At 43.3% G+C, this 16606-nt stretch overlaps 1 protein-coding gene across 3 annotated transcripts in view; it reads left to right on the top strand.

Annotated features, from left to right (window-relative positions):
* The window catches only part of LOC148885927 (E3 ubiquitin-protein ligase SMURF2), a 60041-nt gene that overhangs the window by 21526 nt on the left and 21909 nt on the right, over positions 1-16606 (top strand). For all 3 annotated transcript variants that reach the window (XM_089019060.1, XM_089019061.1, XM_089019062.1), the window contains 10 exons: positions 2648-2686; positions 3437-3545; positions 6044-6177; positions 9324-9389; positions 9526-9610; positions 9765-9848; positions 9977-10191; positions 12381-12465; positions 12775-12933; positions 13046-13093. In XM_089019060.1, the coding sequence (XP_088875186.1) occupies positions 2648-2686; positions 3437-3545; positions 6044-6177; positions 9324-9389; positions 9526-9610; positions 9765-9848; positions 9977-10191; positions 12381-12465; positions 12775-12933; positions 13046-13093 (1024 nt within the window). The remainder of the gene's footprint in view (positions 1-2647; positions 2687-3436; positions 3546-6043; positions 6178-9323; positions 9390-9525; positions 9611-9764; positions 9849-9976; positions 10192-12380; positions 12466-12774; positions 12934-13045; positions 13094-16606) is intronic.

Raw genomic sequence — 16606 nt, 5'->3', positions numbered from 1 at the left:
GGTTAACTTCTGGATGTTTTTAATCATCGATTTCTTTGGCGGTTGGGCAGTGTTTCTGATCATAAAAGATTGTCTTCAACCGCATGGGGCAGCAAAGAGAGTTTGCTGCCAGCTAGCGGAGGCATCTGTTTTGGAGGTGCGTTCTTCATGTATTTCGATTAGATTAGATGAGCCTTTATTTGTTTTACAGTGTAGAAATGTACATTTCGCAGCAGCAGCAGCAACAAAATACAGGATCAGCTGTAAAGGCAGCCACTCTTGCGGTGCCATCTTGAAGTAAAAAACAAACAAATAATGTGACACAACACAAAAGACACAGTCATTAAATCTTCTGCACCTTCTTTGTTGCATGAATCAGTTCTAGATGAAAAAGGAGAGCATCAAAGCCTCATTTTCAGCAGTGGATCAGGAACGTCTGGTGGAATGTGCACATATGCGACAACCTAAGTTTTGAAAGCAAACACGAAGCTGTAGGATCTATTGACGACAAGAGGTTGTCTCACATCTCCTGTGTCACGTAAATCCGCTTCGATTCTAACCCGGGACAGTTCCACATATGCATCGGCGCAGTGTGCTATTTATGAGGATAGCGATGCTTTTCAGAGTGGAGGCCAGCACTTGGGGAAGTGCGGTCATTTACGCTCTGTTACTTGCCATTTGGTTTGCTTAAAACAAAACTCGAGTTCTGTTCGGTGGGGTTTGTTTGGACAAGTGTGAATGCAAACAAGCCTTTTTTGAGTCGCTATATAAATCAATATACAGTGGGACCTCAGTTTACGAACCACTCGGTTTACGAACTTATTGGTTTACGAACGTTACATTTATGAAAATGTTACCTTGGCATACGAACAATTTTTCGGGATACGCATGGAGCTGCCACATGAGTGATGTGTCGTTCGTGAACGAGCCCGTTCTCCAAACAAGGAAATGGCAGCTGACTTTTTTTTGTCCTCTATTCCCTGCCCCCAGTCGTCGGTTAAAGCCTTGTGATTGGTCAAGAACGCAGCAGTGGGGGCTGGGGTTACAGACAGAGAGTGAGGCTGTTCTCCAAAAAACAAAATGGCGTCTTCGGTTAAAGCCACGTGATTGGTCAAGAACCCAGCAGTGTGTGTGTGTGTGTGTGGGGGGGGGGGGTTAAACATTAAAGAGACAGGCAGACAGAGAGTGTGAGAAAACAAACACGCACACGAAAGGGAGAGGACAGAGCATGAAACAAAAAAAAACTAAAGTGAAAAAAAAAACAAGTGAAATGGTGAGAAAATGGATAGAAAACAGTGAAATTCGGACCCATTTCAACTTTGATATTTCAAAAGCGTAGTGTGTCTGGAAGATTAAATATCCCATCAATCAGGCTCCACAAATAACCCGCACAAGTCATCTGTACACTTGATGCAAAAAGCTATCAACCCAGCTAAACAGATCACAATTGATGAACTAGATACAATTATCACAGAGAAAGCACCTACAAGGGATCATTCCTCAAGATGGTGAAAGAAGAAGCCCATGTTCCTCATCAAGTGTTTAATGCTGATGAAAGCGGACACTCCATTCCATCAAGCCATTAACGACCATCACAAAGGCAAATAAAATGATTTTATTGTACAGTGCAGTTTATTTTGTTTATCATAATACTATAGCACATTTCTTATACATAAAATACGGTATATTTTGTGTAGTTTTAAGGTTTAGAAAATTAGAAAGTAGAAAATTATGTTTTATGGGGACCTGGGAACGGATTATTCTCATTTTAATGGTTCCCCATGGGAAATAAATTTTTGGAATTGACACTTTTCGCCTTACACACTGTCTGGGAACCAATTAAGTTTGTAAACCAAAGTATCACTGGATCTGGAAAGACGTTTAAAATATATCATTCATTGAAGGTGTGCCTTATAATCCCTTACAGTCTTGAAAATACTATAGTTTCTTTTTAACTCATTCACTGCCAGACAATGTGCAAAAAAGTGTCCACTCCAGTGCCAGGGTTTTTGTCATTTGCACTCAAATTGTAGGACCCTCAGAATATTGAATTTTTTTAGGACTACATAAGCATTCAATTCCGCGTAAGAACCCTTACACCTTTTTCTTTCATCAGAAAAAAAGAGTTAATTCCTAAGTTATATGGGTCTGGAGTCATCTGAGCTTGAAATAGGGGTGGCTGTGCAAAATACAATATGCAATGGGACCTTGGCTTATGAACTTAATTGGTTCCAAGACAGAGTGTGTCAGGCGAAAAGTGTGTATCCCAATGAGTGATGTGTCGCGAACGACACATCACTCATTGTGGCAGCTCCGTGTGTATCCCCAAAAATAGTTTGTATGCCAAGGTAAAATTTTCATCAATGTAACGTTCGTAAATCGAAATGTTAGTAAGCCAAGGGGTTCATAAACCGAGGTATCGCTGTACGTACAAGGCGCACTGGATTATAAAACGCATGGTCATCTTTTGCAAAAAATTGAAGGTTTTTAGGAGCGACTTTGAGGTAAGCTTGGCTCCATGTAGTCTATTAATCCAAATGAGCAGGTGGTGACGGAGCTTACTTTGAACACTGTTGGCAGTGCTGCAAAATGACCTGCAAACTCTACTATTGGTGATGTGGTCTGACTTTAGTAATTAATACGCAACCCCCCCCCTCCTTTTTTTCAGTCCTCTGTGCCAAAAACCTCGTCAAGAAGGACTTCTTCCGTAAGTATGAGCCTAATGTCTCTTTTTTTTTCTCCCAGCCTTTTGGTTGTTTTATTTTTTTCCAAGACGTGTACTGTAAAGATATTTTGAGATGAGTATTTTCCCTGGGAAATTGTGCATGCGTTGTGTTTTTGTTTTGGAGTGTTTGGGTCAGGCTGTCATGGTGAATGTGCATGTAAAGGTCTAGTGCTCACTCAGGTGGTTTCTGTGGTGCCCATTCCTGCCATTCCAACGCCGCCGTGCTGAGCAAACATGATTTTGGCTGCGCTCGGTAAAGAGCAGCAACGAGCCCATAGATAAAACGGACCGATTTATCATCCCTTTGCACTGTGACGTGAGTGTCGTAAGGGGCACATTGGCATCGCAAATGACTACGTTTTTAGCACTTGCCAAGAAAATGTAACTCAAATGTTTCATTTGTCATCGCTTGACCAAAGATATAGATATCCCTATCCTTTATGTAATCCACGTAATTTAATATCCGCAGAAGCAGAAATCTTAATAATGATTAGCAGCGGCGCTAATCATTGCACATGCCGCATCTTATCCAGTTGTAGGCATCTCGATTCACGTGCTCATACCAGCCACGTGGTCGTGAGCAAAGGCAATCGAAGACAAACGCTTTGTCAAATTTGCCTCAACAAATCCCGTCGCCTTTGTCGAGCATGACATTTTTTGTATTGGCGAAGCATGTTTTCCTCTTGAAGTCGTCGGCTAACTGAGCGCGGTGGTATTTGTGTCTTCTTTTAGGCCTCCCCGATCCTTTTGCTAAGGTGGTTGTGGATGGTTCGGGCCAATGCCACTCGACCGACACTGTGAGGAACACACTTGACCCCAAATGGAATCAGCACTATGACCTGTGAGTTACTGACTGCATTTCAATATTCCCTCTCCCAAATGAAGCCATCATTGAAATTGCAGTGTTTGATTCCCTCTTTAACACCATGTAAGCACATCTTGTGCTGTAAAAGCTCACACTTTTCAAGACACAGTTATGACATAAATGTTTCTAAAAATGCCCCTCGGAAAACGAGTTCATCCGCCGAACTAGACTCGACTTGTACTTTCTCCCGATGACTGAAAGACTTGCATGTCGGATTACCCAGTTACCCTGATCTCCTTCAAAGATGGCTTGTCCTGTGAAAGTCAACGAGGAAAAAAAATGCAGGCGGAGGGCTCGAGTGAATGCGAGAGTGAAACTTTCCAATGTTCATCTGACCTACTAGCATAGCCAACTGCAGAGGAAGCACTAGTGTAACTTTGTTTGGTTGCTCGGGAGACTGCACTCTCTCTTTTTGCGTTGCCAATTTTTTGATCTGTTCATGTCACATTTGATTTTCAGGGGGTGGGGAGGTGTTGTGTGCACGTATTTACATTTTTACAGTTTGGTGTAGACACACTCAAATCCTTGAGGATTTGCTGTGAATGTTTCCTCCAAGGTTATGTTGAATCTACACCCTCGTAACTCTCATCTTTAATCCCAATTTAATGGAGGAAAGTTTTTTTCTTCTTCTTTGGACCGATCAACACAACAAGATATCTGGCCCTAAATTATACTCCACCTGCTGTCCTAATTCAGTCCATTTAAAACCAACTGGCACAGTTCGGTCTGGCGTATTTATTAGTTATAAATGTCAGAAAATCCGATTAATCGCGTCAAGGGCTGCTAAATTTCCGACGTTTTTCCGTCCCCACGGCGCCGACGTAAATCAAATTGGGGAACAAGTTGTCATCTGTCACCAAACTATGTTAATGCTGTAAATATTCGGTCCAAGTCATGAATGTTAAAAAAATCGAATGAAGACCTCCAAGTGCGGCGGTAACTGAGAATGCTTTATTTTAGGTTTTTTTTGTTTGTCTTTTTTCTGACATGGCAACATATTATTAGGCCGCTGTGAGCATCCTTCGTCAACTGAGTCCGTTCAGAGCCGAGGACATATGGTTTATGCTTTAGTTGTTGCTCTCTTTTTAGCATAAAATATGATTGTGTCTTTGGACGCATGACTGTTTATGCTATTGGTCATCAGACAAGTGTAATTAATGTGACTGGTGTCTATTAAAAGACTTTATGTAATGAAATGATCCGGTGGGTGTTGCAGATGTCCCGGGCTTGACAGCACTTCCCTCCCGCCATGTCTGTCTGACCTAGCCGCACTCTCACATCGCACCCCAGACAGGCATTTGGCATTGACTCAAAATGTCCAGACGTCTTACTCATAGAGCGTTGTTTCATATCCCTTTTGGCAACTGCTATGATAATTACGGCGGGATCCCTTTCTGTCAGTTCTCCAGAGTTTTATTTAGAAAGCGCAAGTCCGCCGGAGTACGTGTGTCCTAACATGTGGCCATGTTTTAATCACATTTGTTGCTTTACTTGATATACAGTGATACCCCGGATTACAAACTTAATTGGTTCACAGAATGTGTGGGTAAAGCGAAAAGTGTGTGTTTCATTTGCCATATGAAACAATTAAAAATGAGAATAATCTGTTTCCAGGTCCCCATAAAACATAATTTTCTACTAAATAAGACTTAAAACTACACAAAATATACCTTATTCTTTTATACCTTATTCGTTGATGTAGTTGCCTCTTGATGATATCCGAGTGAAGTTGCTGTGCTTTCTCTGTGATAATACCGTCACTCACAATGTCCCCTGCTAGCTGCTTTTTGTTAATCCAAATCAACACAAGTTTTTCAAACCTCTTCTATTGCCTGTGACCGTTACTTAGACAACACAGAAATACCCTTAGCCACAAGTAGCTATGGTCGACTTAGCGTACTGGTACTGGGATGCTAAGTCACACAAACGCACACCTCGTTCGTGTTTTTCTCCTTCTGCTCGACCGTAATTTTCTTTTGTGTCCTATTTGGCTGAACACTAGCCTGTGGAGGGGTCTTTTTCAGTCCCAAAAAAAGCAAAGGTATCCACTCCATAACAAACCACGTTTGCAGTGAGTGCATTCAAAGAAAGTGGGTGTGGAAAAGTAGTCCGGCTTCCAAGGTGCCTCTGTTCGGCCGTGTGGTTTGGTGTTCTTTCGCCGAAAACTAGTCCACCAGCCATTTTGGCGCTCCATGTGTTTCCCGAAAACTAGTTTGTATGCCAAGATTATATTCTCGTGAATTTAATGTTCGTAATGCGAAAGGTTTGTTAGCTAGCATTCGTATAATCCGAGGTATCGTGTATTAGCAAGAACACAACAGTTAAAGTGGCAGAAGGGATGGCGCTGTGTGGACACTGTATGTAAAATTTGTGATGTGATCCCTTAAAAACTTAGACAAAACAGACTCTTGGGTCTCTGTCTGTGTGTGGGGGGTATCTTGAATTGATTTCACATGTTTATATTTTTACCTCAGATACATCGGGAAATCCGATTCTATCACCATCAGTGTGTGGAACCACAAGAAGATTCATAAGAAACAAGGAGCTGGCTTCCTGGGATGCATTCGCCTTTTGTCCAACGCTATTAACCGCCTTAAAGACACAGGCTGTAAGTGATACTCCACCTCGGTGTGCACTGTTACATTAATGTAAAAATGCTTTGTGGTCATGTGATTTAACATTATCAATCCATGTTAACCGTACTGGCCGTTATCACATTATAATTCTAAAGTGGACTAGCGTAATGGCAATGTTGTTGAGCTGAAATCACTTGAAATGTCCTTTGTACTTTTTAACTCATTCACTGCCAGACGATGTGCAAAAATGTGTCCACTCTAGTGCCAGGGTTTTTGTCATTTTCACTGAAATTGCAGGACCCACGGAATATTGTGTTTTAGGACTACATTTACATTCAATTCAGTGTAAGAAACCTTAGACTCTCTTCTTTCATCTGAAAAAAAGAGTTCATTCCTAAGTTGCTGTACAAAATACAATACAATACATATTGATTTATACTGTATAGCGCTTTAACAACAGATGAAGCTATAATAAAGCCCTAACATGGACAAAAAGCAAATGCTGCCTCTCGTGGAAGGGAGAAACATTGCCAGAGGTCTGACCAGCACCCCCCACCCCCCACAATAAAAACCAAAACCTGAACAAGTTCGGGAATGGCGCTCCACATCACACCTTTCAATGACTGAATAAATTTGGGAATAGCAGCGAATGGGTCAACATCAACAAAGACAAGACAAAGAAGGCCACATGTGCCAAATATGTAAAACGCTAAATGTACTACAGAGCAAATTCCACCGAATCTACTCCATTATTAACAAATCACGGCTGCGAGAGTTAAAACAAGTCTGTTGAGTTTAAGGACGCAGTTGCCATTATAACTAAATTAAAACAACAACCAGAGGTTAAATGCCATGTAGAGCCGTGTCATGTCAAACTCATGAGGTCAGACGCAAGCCAGACGAGAGGGTAAGTGGGGTGAACCTTCAAACCACATCACCCTGTCATTACGCTAAAAATGTCCGCTTCGAAGAGGCGAACTGGATAAATTAAGATTTAAGCAATGGCTCTGTAATCAAAGTCCATTTGTTTATAACTTAAAGGACAACCGACGTCACTCTTTTGTTTTTTGACTGACACCAGAAAAACGTTTTATAGCATCTGAAATACCCAAAACACGCAGTATATTTTTATTCAAATGCAAAACACCAATAAAAATGACTTAAAGTGTCCAAAATCTGTAAAAAAATGGAGCTGCGAATTGGGCATTTTCAGAAAGTCCCGCCCCCAGTTCGTGACGTCCCGCCAAGACGTGTTGCATTGCTTGTGAATCAAAACAATGGCTTCAGATTCGGAGAATATGCTTTCTTGTTACACATCCAGTTATGAACTGAATTGAGTTATGACTCAAATAGTTCTGAAGAGGAAAGCATACATGTTTGCAATCGATTAAAGAATTTATTTGTGCCATTTTGAGGCAACATTGGGGGAAAATATCTCACCCAAAAAAAGAGGCACAAAATGGCGACCTCCTGTGGCCGCGTCCGTTTCCACAGGCTGATAAATTCCTTATATGGCCCTTGGACGCCCTCTTCTGGCGGATTTTGGGTGCAACACGAGGTCCCCAGACCAAACTAGTACAGCAAAATACATTGACGTGATGGAAGGACCGCTACAATGCATCTTTTTTACGGTAAAGGGCGTTCCAGACGTGACGTCACGTACGGACTCGTCACCAACTCAAAAACAAGACTTCCTGAATATTCAGCGCGAGTCTTAAAAGGTAAAATATCGCTATATGCGGTGGAATCTTTGTAAAATATGCTCAGTAGAAGTCATTTGAAGCCATTTTACAAATTATGGACACAACTTGTCCGGAGACGTCGCTTGTCCTTTAACACTGAATGTACTCGTCACTCCTGCTGTAATGGAAAGAATAATCAATAAATTGAATGATACTCAGATCAAAGACAAATTTGGGTCCAAGCATACATTGATAGAACCGAGGTGGATCGTTCTCGTGGTTGGGCAGCCCGTGGCAACCTGAGCCACCGTGTCCCCTTAAAACCAGCAGGGATATGAATGAAGAACTGTGTCGTACTGCTAGTATCAAACTCGATTTTTTGACGGAGGAAACGTGAACCTCGCGCCGCAGCTGTGTGTGGTTTACCTGTGCGTTTCCTCCTCCCGGCCTCACTCTCACCCCACAGTCCCACCTCCACCCCGCTCCATCTGTTCCCTCTCCCGACTAGCAACACCGAAAGAGACAACAAGAGCATGCATTTGGGGACTCGCCTCCCTCTATATCTGTCTATTGATCCAGACAGCCGGTCATTTCATGCAGACATGCTTCACGGTACAACTTAAGACCAGCTTGGCTTGTACGTGCGTCCAAATGAATGGATGTTTTGTCCCATCTGCTCGCCCTATACGCTTTCATTCAACATTTCTGCTTAATTGTATAGCGTCTTGGCTGTTTTTTTTCCCCACTTGTGAATCGTTGCGACTGGTTCGTCATTACCCGGCCTTCATAAGGAGGCTGCCTTTGCAGTTGAAAGTGTGAGCGAGCGCATTCCTGAAGACATTTATGTGTGTTTTGTGTTTGTCTCTCTGCGGTTGCTGACCTGCCGCCAGCCTTGTAATGGTTTGACCATTGCCTGTTTTGGTCCCTGTTTAGTCTAGACAGACATCCTGAGCTGATCTGCATGACACCCAGACAACACAGAAGAGATAGTGGCCATTTTTATGTCTGCGGGCGGTGTTTGTGTATTTCTTTACTCCCCTGCCTGGTGTGTGTGTGTCTAATTCCACTCTTTCAAAACTTAATACAAAGACTTTCCAGACTGGGAAATAGTTCATGTCCATACAAGGACGAGGTGGAATAGTGCAGGCTCTGTATTGCCGACGTGTTGTTTGGCCTTTGCGTTTGAACTGAAGCCCTCTCTCTCCAGATGCCCGGTTAGATTTAACAGACTGTAGACAACGGGGCATCACTTTTTATTGGGGTGAGGGGCCAACTTCAATATGTGGTTTGAAGACAGCTGAGCCTTTAACTAAGGAAGTGGTCGATGACCCAGAAGAGTATGATCTCCCCAATGCGAAAAATGTGTCCCTCTCCTTCATTTTGTATTGTTTACATTTAGGATGAAACCGACGCGGCGACTCCCCTCCCATCTGATCTTTCTAACTCTGCCCTCATTTACCGTTTGTCCCTCCAATTTATTTTTCCTTTGCCCACAGACCAGCGACTAGACTTGAACAAACTGAGCCCAAATGACAGTGACACAGTCAGAGGCCAGATTGTGGGTAAGTTCACAAAGACTCACAAACATTCGTCACTTCAACGGTCCAGTTAAAAATAAATAAAAAAACAAAAACGTAACCGGGCTTGCTCTGTAATCGGTTGTCAAGTAATTTTAGTTGGCGTATCTGTCTGCCCCAGTGAGTTTGCAGTCCAGAGACCGGATAGGCACAGGAGGCCCAGTGGTAGACTGCAGTCGATTGTTTGACAATGATCTCCCAGACGGGTGAGTCTGTTCAGTCTCGTCAACTGTGGGGGAGCGTTGTAGACCCTGTCGCAAGTCTGAAACAATACATTCTGCTCCACGAAATGCGGAAATTCTACGGCCACTTCACAATCTCCGCTCACTGCCACTCACGCGTGATTGTTTCTGATACCAGCTGGGAGGAACGGAGAACTGCATCTGGACGAATCCAATACTTGAACCACATCACGCGCACCACACAGTGGGAGAGGCCCACCAGGTGAGAAACAAAAGACTTCATGTCTTCATGCCCAAAATAATCAAACAAGAGGACCCTCATTAAAAACTGCTATCTTCTTCTTGACCGCCTTTTTTTTCTCCCCACTCCATGACTCTGTTGTCTGTCAGACCTGCATCGGAGTACTCGAGCCCTGGGCGGCCCCTTAGCTGCATCGTGGATGAGAACACCCCCATTAGCACTAACGGTGCCGCGCCCACAGCCGTTTTGCCCCCCAAGGGTGATGACCAGCGTGCCCAGGAGAGGCGTGTTCGCTCCCAGAGGCATCGCAACTACATGAGCAGAACGCACCTGCACACACCTCCAGACCTACCTGAGGGCTACGGTTAGTGCTTTATCATCATAATCATCATAATATCAATAATAATAATCGCAGATTTCTGCGGTCCTGAATAACAGATTGTTATCTTTGTGTCAAACATCGACTTTTACTTTGTAAAACAAAGACAGGCGTTGAGATGAAAGCGCAGAAATGAGAAAATGTTGCACTAGTCATCTAACAGCATGACTGGATGAAACTAAATTTCTTTTTGTTTCTAAAGACAACATAAAAATTCCCACATTTTGAGTATTTACATGATTGAGGTTTGCGGCGGTGCTTTTATCATTCCATATACAATTAGCCTTTATTAGTCTTGCAGTGGAGAAATTTACATTTCACAGCAGCAAAGTTATGGAAGGAAAAGGAACGGAAAGGAAGAAGTAGAAAAACAAAATACAAATATATATGATCATGTCCTGGTATTTCTTTTGCAGTCCTCCACCCCACAATAACGCCTGTCATCGCTTAATTGTATTTAGCAAATTGCTTCGCTCCTTCCTGCCGAAGGCTGGGGAGAGTCAAGCCGCAAATGCGAGTCCTGGTTCAATCCACAACCCTCCTATGACACACAAGGAGCCTGTAATGCTCGCCTGCTCCGGTTTAGACAATCTAGTTGAATTGATCTCGCTGTTCGAGTCTTGCTGTGGCCATTTGCGCCCTACTTGTTTTTTTTTTGGGGGGGAGGGGTCTGTTTCTACAAATACGCAAACAATCGGACACATTCATGTCAAAAGTAAACATGCACGCCAGCTGCAGACCACCACACATCTTTGGGAGTTTTGTTTACCCTCACGGGATTTTTTAACCATGGTTTTGGAGCTAGGGTTTGAAGAAGCATAGATATTTAGGGGGCTGCAAGTCTCTCGAGGATTTTGTCCTTCGTCCTTTTTGTCCTTCACCCTTTTTTTCTTTCCACAATGCTTTTGAAATCTGTCAGGAAGTCTCATTCTTCTCAAGTAAGCACACACCAAGAGTTGTCAATTGAAACTTATAGAGCGTTGGTTGCCAGGCTACGTGTAGAACAGGATGATTATCCAAAGAGTTAGCAGGAAGTTGTCCGGAGGCACCACCTTAAGAACCGCTTTGTGGCAGGTGATGAATGAGCTCACTTCCTCAAACAAAACGTGCAAAAAAATATATAAATAAATAAACACCCCCCCCCCCCTTCCTCTCTGTTATTTTTAACCCTGCAAATCTCCAAAGAATGTTCCATTTGTCTCCTTGTGGGTAATAATTATTGTATAGCACCAGTGGCGGGCCGTGCATGACATTCCTAGGCCTTCAGTAGTGCTACGTCTTAATCACTCCGCAGCTGACAGTGGTGTGATTTACTACATATCCAGAGGATGTTGTTGGCCAGGAAACAACTCGTGACTTAAAGAAACAGTTTTTTTATACTATGAACGTGTGGATTCATGATAACCTCATAAAATGGCAATATTACAGTATTTGCTATTTTTGCTAGCTTCGGAGCTGTCCAACCTTAATGATGTCCACCTATTCTTGAAAAGTCCGTCTTGAAAATGGCTTTAACAGTGTATCTGCAACCAAATCAATGTATTGTCCTCCTTCAGCCATTGTGGGTTGACAAAACCGCTAATAAATCAACACAAAAATGTATTTGCTTATGCAGCTCACTACAGATATAGTGTGCGAGCTCTGGACAGTCTGCGCTTATCACTAGTGGCTAGTGATACTATGATTGGCTAGTGACTAGCCAATCGTAATTTGTTAAAACTCTGACATTGCCAGCGCCTTTGAGCAGGCCTTGGGTTGCCAACTCAAATACTGATTGGTCAAAGCAACTGTTTCATCAGCATTGATTTTTATGCCCCAGAGCTTGCGGAGCTGTTTGTGAAAGCCTCCAGGTCGATTTCTGACCCTGGTAACAAATGTTGGCTGAAATGTGATTGGTTGAATGCTTAAATACAAAAACACACATCTAGAAACAGCACAACAGGGGAAAAGCAATTAAAGGGAGCTTAAAGACAATTTGGAATTATTTAATAAGAATTTATGGACCAAATATAATTCACATTATTCTGTGATTCAGATACGTATTTTTAGGCCAGCAGAGAAAACCTAACGGCCCACCACTGTATTGCACCTATTTGAAAAGCCCTTGTAAAATGAATGTATTATTATTATTGTTGAGTTGACACACCCTCCGCTATTTTAAAATCCCATGACAGAACAGAGGACCACGCAACAAGGCCAAGTGTACTTTCTTCACACCCAGACAGGTGTCAGCACATGGCATGACCCCAGAGTACCGAGGTATGTGACCTCCGGGATTTGTGACTTTAACGCGACGAAACAGTTGAGGAGCTACGCACCGCATGAGTATATACACGTACCTGACTGGCTGATTTCATTTCCAGTTCCGAATCTGTTCAAGAGTCCATATGCTTATTTATTTGCCTGCTAGTTTGCTGTTTTAACTTGGATGTGCTCCATTTTATTAAAGTGTTCAAGCGCTAGCCAGGTCAATCTTAGATTAGCATAGCAATTTAACATTGCGTCTCCCTTCATTAACCCTCAGCCTTTTTTAAACTCTTTGGTTGCTTTTTTTCTGTCTCTTGTCAGAGATCTGAGTAATGTAAACTGTGAAGAATTGGGTCCGCTACCCCCTGGATGGGAGATACGTAACACCGCCACTGGGAGAGTATACTTTGTGGACCACAACAACCGGACCACGCAGTTCACTGACCCGCGCCTCTCCGCCAACCTGCATCGTGTCCTGAAGTAAATGTTGGCCTTTTGACCGCTTACAGTAGACCCTAGTGAAATCGTTCACAAGTAAAATGAGATCTTATTTTATATCCTGAACTCAGTCGTCTTTGTTTTGCATTGACAGTCCAAGTCCAAACGGCTCGCGAGGAGGCATTGAGAGTCAGAATGTGAGGTAAGATTTGTTTTTCATTCCGGGAAGCTCCCCGTTGCACACGGCCACACATTCTCTCCTCTTTTTCCACTTTCCACACAAACATCACACACGCTTCAAGCCTTCGGATCATCGAGGCATTTCAGCACACTGTTTGCCACGTAGCGTTGGCGAGACATCTGACAGGAGAATCGTAGACAAGGACGACTGCTTACATCCAGGAAATAGCACACCAATATAATTCCCAACTCTGTTAATTAATTCTGTGCTTGAGTCACTCCGTGGAGCTTTAGGTTTATGCATTTGTACAAGTCTTTGGTTCATGGTCCAAGCATAGCTCGGACACATGTTCAGAACGTGCAGCTGTTCAAACACCTACTGTGCTTTGAAGGGTCTGACATTTACCCGTCGTCCTTTCGCTTCAAGAAGATGGAGTGGCGGATTGAGTGCCTAGACGGGCTTCCTCCGCCTAACCTCATTCCTCCTCTGTGCAGGGACGGAATGCGTTGCAGACAGATCTGGTTGCTTCTTTTCCCCTTTGCACGGATCAAAGAACATGCTGGCATTTGCTCCTTTTTTTTGTCTGTGGTCCCATCCATAGTCTTGAAAACCTATCTTGGCGCCACACTTTTCTCACGTACGATGCTTTTTCAGAATGGAGATTCTGCACGGAAGGTGAACAAATTGCATTTTGCTTGAGATTAGTAACATAATGTTGAATAGACAAATGATTGATTTAAGCTGAATTTGGCCGCTCCAATTGCAAAGTCTTTGTATCCAGCAGGATCAGGATGATGTTAGGAAATATGTGCGACCTGGAAAAGATATCAAGCGTCACGGAGTTCCATCAAGACATCTGCCTTTTATCAATTCAGGGATTTCAAACACCCCAAGCCCCACCCTCTTCCGTCGTACCGCAAAAATCTTTGACATTTTGTCTTAGTATGCCCAATGAGTCAATTTTAAGGGTAATTTTTATTTCAGTGAGACCTGGTCTGAGCATCTATCCACCAAGCACATTTTTGCTACAATATCTATTTCCCCGACGGGTCACTTTTCAGGAACTGAATTCAGTTTTGATACTAGTGACATGAATTGTTTTCACGTGATCTCCTACGAGATTTACATGTACAATATCGCCATGCAGAAAATGTTTGATTTTGTTGGCGTGTCAGAGCCACCGAAAGTCTCTCACACAAGAAAAGCCACTTGCCTGCTTCGTTTGCGACAAGGAGCATTGAGGGCGCATTGAGATGCGTTATAGGTGAAAGTTCAAGAGACACTTTTTGCTTTTTCTCATCCTTCCCTCCAACCCTCCTGAGTCATCTGCTCAAATTGGATGCTCTCGGGCGATTGCCCTTCCTACTTCCTATCCCTCACAGAGAGTCTAGTCTGCAGGAAATAAAAGGATTCAAGTGGAGTTCTTGAGAGTCCTTTGGGTCCCTGTGGATTTCTGGGCTAACAGGAAGTGATTGAAAAGCCTAACTCAATTCCACTTGGCAGACACTACAGACTAAGTTGTCAATGTGATTATGGACAAGGCAGGCCATTAGAAGGATACTCGAGAGCAATTGTGCTCTCATTTAACTTCTGTCAACTGCAGCCTGCGTGAGTTTACTGTCTCTTTAGCCTACGCCTTAGCACAAAGTAAGTCCTCTATTAAAAGTTTGGCTTTTCCTCAGATTAACTGACTTGAACTTTTGTCTCAACAATTTTACGACTAAAAAAAGGTTAATTGAACACTTGGTGTGACTGTGAGCTCAAAGCGTCAGTGATTGACCTAAAATATTCCTATTCAATTTCCCTCCATTTTTTGTCTGCAGGTTATGGTTGAGGAGACTGTTGTTGTCCAAGTGTTTTTAAACTAGTAAATTTCCAATTTAGCAATCTATTTTTGTGGCCAAATAGACAGAAAAAATCTTTATAAAAAATCTCTCTCTCTCTCTCTCTCTCTCTCTCTCTCTCTCTCTCTCTCTCTCTCTCTCTCTGTGTGTGTATATATATATATCTATATACACACACATATATATATACACATATATATATATATATATATATATATATATATATATATATATATATATATATATATATATATATATATATATATATATATATATATATATGTATGTATATATATACACATATATATATGTATGTATGTATGTATATAAAAAAAAAATCCTCGTCTCACCCACCATGGGTGGTGTCTGTCCCCCATCTTAGCTCGGGTCCTCTACCAGAAGCTTGAGGGTTCTGCGCAGTATCTGTGCTGTTCCCAACACTGCGCTTTTCTGGAGATATCCGATGTTGTTCCCGGGATCTGTTGCAACCACTCGTCGAGTTTGGGGGTCACTGCCCCGAGTGCTCCGACCACCACAGGCACGATTGTCACTTTTCTCTCTCCAGCTCCTCTCTGAGCCCTTGGTATTTCTCGATTTTCTCATGTTCCTTCTTTCTGATGTTCCCATCACTCGGGACCGCTACATCCACGACAACGGCTTTCCTTTCCCCTTTATCTATGACCACGATATCTGGTTGGTTGGCCATTACCATCTTGTCAGTCTGTATCTGGAAGTCCCACAGGATTTTTGCTCGGTCATTCTCCACCACCTTGGCGGGTGTTTCCCATTTTGACCTTGGGGTTTCCAGTCCATACTCCGCACAGATGTTTCGGTAGACAATGCCAGCCACCTGGTTATGGCGCTCCATGTAGGCTTTGACTGCCAGCATCTTACACCCTGCAGTTATCTGTTGGATTGTCTCGGGTGCCTCTTTGCACAACCTCCACCTTGGGTCTTGTCTGGTGTGGTATATCCCTGCCTCCCTCGATGGCTCTGGTGTTCAGGCCCTGCTCTTGGGCAGCCAGGATGAGTGCCTCTGTGCTGTCATTTAGGCCAGCCCTCTCAAGCCACTGATAGGACTTCTTGAGATCAGCCACTTCTGCTATGGTTCGGTGGTACATCCCGTATAGGGGCTTTTCCTCCCATGACTGTCCCTCTTCCAGCACCTCATCCTCTGTTCCCCATTGTCTGAGACATTCTCTGAGTACATCATCCGTTTGAAGCCTTCTCTTTGATGTATTCATGGAGCTTGGATGTTTGATCCTGGACACTCACACTCACTAGTCCCCGGCCTCCTTCCTTACGGCTTGTGTACAGTCTCAGGGTGCTGGACTTGGGATGGAACCCTCCGTGCATGGTGAGGAGTTTTCGGGTCTTAACATCCGTGGTCTGAATCTCTTCCTTTGGCCACCTTATTATTCCTGCAGGGTATCTGATCACTGGCAGGGCATAGCTGTTTATTGCCCGGGTCTTGTTCTTGCCATTGAGCTGGCTTCTGAGTACTTGCCTCACTCGCTGGAGGTATTTGGTCATAGCCGCTTTCCTTGTTGCTAGTTTGAGGTTGCCATTGGCCTGTGGTATACCGAGGTACTTGTAGCTGTTTTCACTGTCTGCTATTGTTCCTTCAGGGAGTGAGACCCCTTCAGTGTGGACTACCTTGCCCCTCTTCGTCACCATCCGACTACATTTC

The sequence above is a fragment of the Hippocampus bargibanti genome, linkage group LG17 (genome assembly GCF_051943395.1).
Source record: "Hippocampus bargibanti isolate YZ-2025 linkage group LG17, ASM5194339v1, whole genome shotgun sequence".
In the NCBI taxonomy this organism is placed as follows: Eukaryota; Metazoa; Chordata; class Actinopteri; order Syngnathiformes; family Syngnathidae; genus Hippocampus; species Hippocampus bargibanti.
The sequence above is the reverse complement of the archived record's forward strand: the minus strand, read 5'-3'. Positions and strand labels throughout refer to the sequence as shown.